The sequence below is a fragment of the Chenopodium quinoa genome, unplaced genomic scaffold (assembly GCF_001683475.1).
Source record: "Chenopodium quinoa cultivar QQ74 unplaced genomic scaffold, ASM168347v1, whole genome shotgun sequence".
NCBI classification, from domain to species: Eukaryota; Viridiplantae; Streptophyta; class Magnoliopsida; order Caryophyllales; family Amaranthaceae; genus Chenopodium; species Chenopodium quinoa.
In genome coordinates this window covers 1,691,884-1,699,995 of record NW_018742810.1, presented here as the reverse complement: position 1 = coordinate 1,699,995, position 8,112 = coordinate 1,691,884, and the positions used below count along the sequence as shown (strand labels likewise).

The 8,112-nt window shown below is 34.0% G+C and overlaps 1 protein-coding gene across 1 annotated transcript; it reads right to left on the bottom strand.

Moving 5' to 3' along the window:
- Positions 1–1,899: 1,899 nt before the first annotated feature.
- Positions 1,900–3,600, bottom strand: LOC110725095 (probable LRR receptor-like serine/threonine-protein kinase At4g36180). Its single transcript, XM_021904564.1, has 5 exons — positions 3,248–3,600; positions 2,905–2,956; positions 2,275–2,442; positions 2,099–2,196; positions 1,900–1,990 (listed from the first exon to the last, which is right to left on the bottom strand). The coding sequence occupies exons 1-5, from the start codon at positions 3,598–3,600 to the stop codon at positions 1,900–1,902; spliced, it is 762 nt and encodes a 253-aa protein (XP_021760256.1).
- Positions 3,601–8,112: the final 4,512 nt, after the last annotated feature.

Sequence of the window (8,112 nt, the reverse complement as noted above, 5' to 3'; positions counted from 1 at the left end):
GTATTGGTAAGAAATAAAATATTTCCTAAAACAAACTATTTCAGATTACAATAAAATATTTCCTTGAAACAAACTAGTAAATTAGATTAAGTGGAGCGGGCGAAATGAAATAAGGTAAAGAGGAGTAATAAGTTATGCTATAATACCCTCTCCATCAATTTTTTTATTAAAGATCTTCACATTGATGGATTATGTGGGTAAAAAAAATAAATATGTAATTATACAAGAGTATTGGATATTTTTTTTATGTGTGATTTTATTAGATTTTTGGTGTATATATATAATTCTTGTCGGCTCATAATTTAACAAGGTGTATGTAAAATAAGAGAAGATCTAATCCTCCTATCAACTTTGAGATATTCGAAAGGTACCAAGTTGTGTTGCGTGCATATAAGTATGTGGCTAACCACACCGTGTGACCACTTATAAAAGAACAATGTAACCCATATAACACTGATCAAGTAACCTTCTATAACACTGACTGATATAACACTAATTGAGTAACCCTAAAAACTGACAAAGTAACCCCTTTAACACTAACCAAGTAACCCCTATTACACTAACAAAGTAACCCCTGCCACACGGTGTGGCTAGCCACATATAAGACTTTGTGAAGTTTAAAAGATTAATGTCTCATTGTCGATCCAGATAATAGAAGATTAAGTCATCTATGTTCACATTTTAATTATTTTACTTCAATTTTAGTAGTGCATTTTATTCATCACCTAATATTTTATCAAACTTATCTTAATTTAATTATCCCTACCAAGGCTTTGTGTCAAAAAAAAAAAAAAAATTCCCTGTCAAAATTTATTTAAACATTTTTTTTAATTGAAGTTATCTTATATATTAGTTCGTATTACGTTTAGTTTGGATAAGTTTATATATTAGATAAGTTCAAAAAAATAAGTGTAGACAATGGTTCCAAGTTTAGTTTACAACTTTAATAACCAAATTAATCTTTTTTGCTAAAAAAAAAGGTGAATTACTAAATGAAATTACAGTACTTAAACCAAGTTTTTCATCCTTTGACCATTATATTCTATTCATTTTCAAGATCAAAGAGATGCATCAACAGGTGATTGAGAATTTACCAATCATCCATATTCCTATACACGAGGTAGAAAGACATACTTGGTAATAAGCAAGAGAAATAAAGGATGCTGATAGTCAAAAAGAACAGTTTGTGGGGAGATTGTTATTGGGCAGCAAATAATTTAGTTCTTAGGCAGTACTCGTCAAATTGTTTTCTATAGAAAAGGCATAGGGAATACAAGGAGAAGATGAACTTTTCAGACACCCAACATATCCAAATGAGCTAAAAGCTCATCTAGCAATACAACTTATTGTTACATACACGGAAAACTCATCAGTGAATGCACCTCAATGACCTCATCAAAAACCAAAAATTACAATAATTGTTTTTAGACAACGAACCTCATACACCTCAATCTGTCCGTAGCATTTTGTTCATTATACCATTAGCAAAAACAAAAATTGAAAATCACACAAACAATCATACAATAACATATCATTTTTTGCAACTCAGCCATTCGTCTATTCAAATTCGAATAAAATTCAATCACCCCAACTCATCTAGGTAAAAAACACAGAATTCAACGTCGCGTTTCAGTCAGCAAGCCTCGTGCACACGCCTAAATCTCGTGGTATTGAACCAGCAAGGGAATTTGCCTGCAAGTGTAACGATGATAACCGTTTCAAGGCTCTTAGTTGAGGGGGAACCACACCAGAAAATGAATTATTACTCAATAAAGCCTCTCTAGTTTAGTAAGTTTTCCAAGTTCTGCTGGAAATTCACCAGAAAATCTATTGTTCTCCAAAATTATTTGACCCATGGCAGTCGAAATCCCTATATCTGAAGATATCCGACCTGTAAATTCATTCATTATTACTGAAATCCACTATATCTACATTAGGCATTGCCCATATACCCTCGGGAAGTTGCCCTGACAAACGGTTGTGATTGACTCTGAACCTCACAAGTGATTTACATTCAACATAGGAACCACGAATTTCTCCGGAAAACCAATTATTCAGAGCAAGCAAAAACTGGAGGCCTCAGCTTTCACACAAGTACCTAGGAAAGGAACCAGTAAAATTGTTTTCAGAAATTTCTATACTAACTAATGGAGAGAATCTCCCAGAATTTGCTGGAATTTTCCCTGAAAGTTGTTCCTGTAAATCGAAAAGCCTATAAGATTGCGTAATTCTTTAAAATCACAAGGAAGTCCCCCTACAAAGTCATTCTCATACGGCTGAAAAACTGTCAGGTTCTTCAGATTTGCAATTTCTGGAGTCTGGAGGCAACTTCCCAGAGAAATGATTAGCTGATATATCAAATTCCTGCAAAAGAGTCTGATTTGCTAACTCTGAAGGGATTTCTCCAGTCAAATTGTTAGCAAACAGCCCAATCTTTGTCAGCTTTCACAACTCAGTTATAGATTCAGCAAACTTCCCAGATAGCCTATTCCTAGACAGATCAAATGTATCAAGCTCTTTCAGACAATAAATTGATTCTGAAAATTTCTCCTACCCTCTTGCAGTTGGATAAGAACAACCAAAACAAAATGAAGACATGAAAACCAGGAAAAAAAGGGCAAGAAAGTAATAAAAAAAAATAAAGAAAGGGAAAAAAAGGAACAACACTGTTGATAAGCTACACTAAAGTTTACTCATATTTTAGGAGTTATTAAGAAATAGTGTAATCAAAGATATTTTCAATTGAATTTTTGCATTGATAAATGTGATAAAAACAAAAGTGTCATCCAATTTGGAACAGAGGATTAAACAGTGAAAATACAACAAAACAAACACAAAGCTAATGTTAACGACAAAACACTTAACACCATCGCATAAAGCTTAACATCAATGACAAACTACAACCATTGCAGAACCTTGTAAAGACACAAGATATGCATTTATGAAATCCAAACATCTAATTACAGGAATAGAAGCAATTTATCAGTTGCTGAATAAAAGCATAAAAGTAATTTTAAAATCAAACCCAATCTTGAAGGAGTAATTTCTCTGGAAGATATCTCTTAGATGCATTGCATGGAAAACTTGGATGGTACAGAAGTTGTATCAGAGCCTTCAATTGATTCATCCACTCAACCTTCTGGCGCAAAGAAGGATGAGCAAGAAGAATTTGCTGATTTTTATTAACTCTGCAGATTTAGTAGTTGCCGGAGGGAAAGAGCAAAATGAAAATCGGCTTGAGAGGTACTTGAAAAAAGGAGATCTATTCAGAAAGTCAGAAGGCCTTAATCCCATCCACTTGATATTAACAAAATCAACATCGCTGACACCTACTGACTCGCAATCTTTGGACAAATCCCAACCACCATACAGCCGTGGTACCTCCTTAGGTGGTGTATCCAGAAAGATCAAGGGCTCAAGATCACGGATATCCAAATCAGTTGCTGCAACAATAGGCACATCAGGAAGGCATTTTCTAAGCTTCCTAAGAAACAAATAGCTAAACTTGTCCCACTTGACAAGAATAATTAGGACATCATGCGCATCTGTCTCACAAGTACTACTAATATGATATTGGTCGAGCTCGTTAAAATTGTCCATATTCAAAGCAATCATCACAACTTTAGCAGGATTAGTTAAGTTGGTGATATTCTTAAGAGGCCAGCGGAGTCCTCCAACAGAACGAATGCGCTGCTTTTTGTCTTGGCGATGTGAATATAATTTACCAAAAATACGTAAGTTTTCTTCATTAGTTGGTAGCTCCTTGGGTTTGTAAGAATGAAACTCTTTGTCCTCATCATAATCTTCGTCCTTGTGAACATCTTCGGACACTTAGCAGAGTAATAATTGAGGTGACAGCTGATGATGGCAAAGAATCCAATAATGTTCTATTGTCGCCGTCATCATCACCCTCATCATTGTCCAACATGGGTCATGAAGGCATGAGCATCAATCGCATCAACTCGGGATCAGGACGCATTCGATTGGGGTTCTCACATGATCCCAATTTTTTATATATATATGTTCAATTTTGTGTCAATAAATGTTCAATCTTGTTAATACGGCATGCTATATTCAAATTAGTATTTATTTTGGAAATTTTGATTTTTACCACCTGCCAATAACCACTTATTGACTTTTTACCACCTCCATAAAAAAGGTTGTATTTTACCACCAACAAAATTTCCAAAAATTGGATTTCACCACCAACTAACGGATTACTAATTCCGTAAATGAATCCGTTAGTAGGGCCCACCTTTCTTGACATTTCCTCTTCATCTCCCGATATTTTATGCCAACCAGCTGGGAACGAAATCAACCCCACCAAAGTTGGTTGGAATTTCGTGTGGGGCTAGGGAGGGGTCGAAATCCGGTGTGGCCTAGGGAGGGGGTCAGAATTAGGTGGTGGCTGTGGAGGAGGTCGGAATTTGGTGGTGGATTGGGTTTTCGGAGTAGTCGGAATTCGGTAGGAGGGGCTTTATGAGGGTCGAAATTCGGTGGCTAGGGTTTTCACAACAAAAATAAAAGCTTTATAACAATTAAGTTTGGCAATAGATTTTTAAAACGTTTCTAAATAGCAACGAAAATAATTTTTTTCATTGCCTAATTAAAAACAGCATTTTATGCTTTACTTTTTTTAATAATTAATGGCTACGTGTTTTTGATTTGTTGCTGTTTAAAACAAATTGTCTTACTAGTTGTTACTAGATTGTATCATATTTTTTTCTTGTTGCCATATAGCAACAAACTATGGCAACTGATATTTTATTTGTATTGATTTAAAAACAAACAAAGGCAATGAATTTTTGAATTGTTTCCATTAGAATCAAGTCGTCTAAACTATTGTTCCTAGATAATAACGTGTTTTTTATTTGTTGCCATTTACCAATGTCAGTTGATGACAACGAAATTTTTTTTTGTTGCCATTGGAGATACTCTTCTTACTATTTGTTGTTATATATAATGACATCAAATTCTAGTTTAATGCCATTGGAAATAAGTTGTGTTATAGCTGTTAATTTATATGCAGACCACTTTTAATTATTAAGTATAATATTATTTGGAGACACCCTTCTTATTATTTGTTGCTATGATGACATCAAATAGAGACGGATTTTTGATTTCGTCCCTAATTTAGAGACAGATTTTTCTATTTCGTCTCTGATATTTCGTTCACTTATTATCAATTATGTCCATAGAAGTATACAAATAGTACTTGGTATATAGTTGGTAAGAATTTCACCATGTGACTTCGAGGTCACAAGTTCGACTCCTACCAACTGCGATTCTTGAGACTGGGGATTCATAGAGCCTTACATGCAAAGCCGAGTCGAGGGGATCAGGTTGAACCTAATAGCAACCAATATTAATGATTTGTTGCTATTTTTAGGAACCAACTGTAACACCCCAATAATTCTCTCTTCAAAACCTGTATTAACCTGTAATAACTTGTGGTAACCTGTAAATACTTTTAATAACCTGTGAGAGAATTACTGGTATGCTACACCCACGTGTTAAAACGTTAAGGCTAGTTTCAGAAATCAACAGCGGAAAACTAATTTAGTTTTAAAAGAAAATGTAAATTTCAAAACTAATAATCAAAACCAAATTTAGACTTACAAGTTGGAACCATAACGACCCTTATTCAAATCCAGTAAAATAGAAAGTAAATGGAATTAGAACCAAAATAAAATTCGATTTATGATATAAAATAAGCTAAGTGAATAACCAACGCTCCACTCAAATCCCATCACCCTGATGCAAATCAGTTTATGCAAAAACCTGTGGTTAATCTACTCCCCAATTTTACAAGTGTAAGAATTGGATCATTACAGGGTCATTGAAGGCGAAGGCCATGACCAAGAGAAACACACAAAAGCACGTCATCAGCAACGCTGAGTACATACAAGCTACGAAACACAGTAAAGAGCCTTAGCACGATACTAACAAGCATTCCATACACTCAATATAACCATTGACTCGAACACATGATTCAATTGTTACTTATTACAAGGTTTTTATTTAAGTAGCATTGACCACTTCATTAATTGATTGGATTAAGCAATAGACCGGGTTGTCCCCCCGTGCTCCATTCCGGAACATTAAATAAGAAAACCCTATGCCTCCTTTCGGAAGACATTAATAAACATCCAATGGTTGACGGGCGCGACTCCGTCGCCATAGCTAGTATGAGATCTCATCTAACTCATTATAATTTTAAGAGAATTTAAAACAAGAGACTCGTAGATCAGACGGCCTCTGAAAAGTACACGGCTAATACCCCGTGAAACCCAACCCCTATTTTTCAATACTCTAGATGTGCACAAATCCAGAGTTTTATTGCTCATGCTTCTTGCACTTTACGTGATTTACCAGTTTAGATTAGGTGATGACTCGCATGCAATCAACACAACCAATCATACATCAATCATACAAATCATTCAAGTTTCCAATTCAATTCTTAATTTATTAGTGACAAACAACATGTATTATTGCATCCTTTAACTACCTCGGTGTATAAACACCTTAAATGCATAAGGCACCTCATATCCACAATCTTGTCTTATAAGACTTTAACTCTTTCTTTACTCATTCCATTTCAATACAAATGAATAAGTAATTAAAATGATTCATTCCATATATCCTTGTATTTTTGCCTCTAAGCTCACTTTGCAAATTATTGCATAAATAATGTTCATAAGGAAAATCAATGCAAATTTTCTCATACATAAATTAAACCAATCATCACATTTATCATCAATCAACTCATTACCAAATAATGCCAACCAATCCACAAGTTCCTTAGCATGATTCTAGGTTTTTTTTTTCCAAGTCCCTAAACATGCTCCTAGAATCAAGTTTCTCGTATTCTCATACGTACCTTAATTAAATCATCTTTCCAACTAGCCACGATGCTAGAAATTACTCAACTTAAAGTCTCCTACAATACCAAATACAAAAACTCAATTACTTCCTTGATTACACAAATTTCTAGCAACTTTTAAACACTTTAAACCTTCTCTAATAAGCCGAAATTTTGGTTTAAAACCTTTAAAACTCTTTCTTTAAGTGGGTAATTAAAACCACAAAGTAAAAACTCATTCATGGTGTTTATATAAAAATTCTAGCACACTTTTTAAAATTTAAACCCCCCAAATAAATCTGAAAACTATTTTTAAAACATTAAACCTTCGTCAAAAATCAAAAACTGTCCGAAAACCCTATTTAGAGGTTGATTTTGGCCACGAGAGAGTGGTACTCGTTACCAAAGGTAGTGAGTTATGATTAGAACGTTGTTTACACACGGAAAACACTATTTTTTTTGTAAAAATCGGACGAGTTACAATATCAGTGTGATTAAAACGGGATTAAAAATAATTAAGAACGGAGATCGGAATTTGATTACCTAAAATTCGTTTTTATGTTTAATAAATCTTTATAAATTCAATAGGAATGAAATCCTTAATTTAATTGATTATTAGAACCCTAAAAATCAACACTTTAATAGTTAAAACCCTAACTTTTAATACTTTATAAAAATCATAATTTAAAACACTTTACAATATGAAATTTATAATCTTTAATCATTAAAACACAATTATAAAACATACTAATCACGTTTCAATAATTAAAATCTAAAATCCATAGTATATAATTATAGGAATAATAATTAAAACAAGAGGGGAGATAAGGGTGGCTCACGGTGGGGTGGTTGCCGGCAATTTTTGGGTGGCCGGAGGTGGCTCGCCAGCGGGATGTTGGAGGCGGCAACAAGGTGGTGCAAGGTGGCGTGAGGTGGGGGTTTGTTTCTCCCAAAACCCTCACGTACAGCATCATAAAAAAAAGAAAAAGAAAGAATAAGAAAAGAAGGAAAAGAAAAGAAGGAAAAGAAAAGAAAAGAAAATTAAGGGAAAAAAAAATAGATTACTTACCTCAAAATCTGATTTTTGATCTCTTGTGTGGGAAAATTTTGGGGTATTGAGAGGTATTTATAGAGTAGGGAATAAAGACTAGGGTTGGGCTTAAAAAAAATAGGCTTTAGTTATGAAATATTTGACCCACAAAGGTTCAAATAAAAGAATTGGGCTTACTTAAATGAAATGGGTTGGTCCA

Excerpts from the sequence above, each read along its gene's own strand:
- LOC110725095 (XM_021904564.1), bottom strand. The coding sequence starts at position 3,600 with ATGGACAATTTTAACGAGCTCGACCAATATCATATTAGTAGTACTTGT. Across the intron at positions 2,443-2,904 it reads CTTTACAAGGTTCTGCAATG|CTGACAAAGATTGGGCTGTT; the intron begins GTTGTAGTTTGT and ends GAGTTGTGAAAG. Across the intron at positions 1,991-2,098 it reads TTTACTGGTTCCTTTCCTAG|AGTCAATCACAACCGTTTGT; the intron begins GTACTTGTGTGA and ends TGTGAGGTTCAG.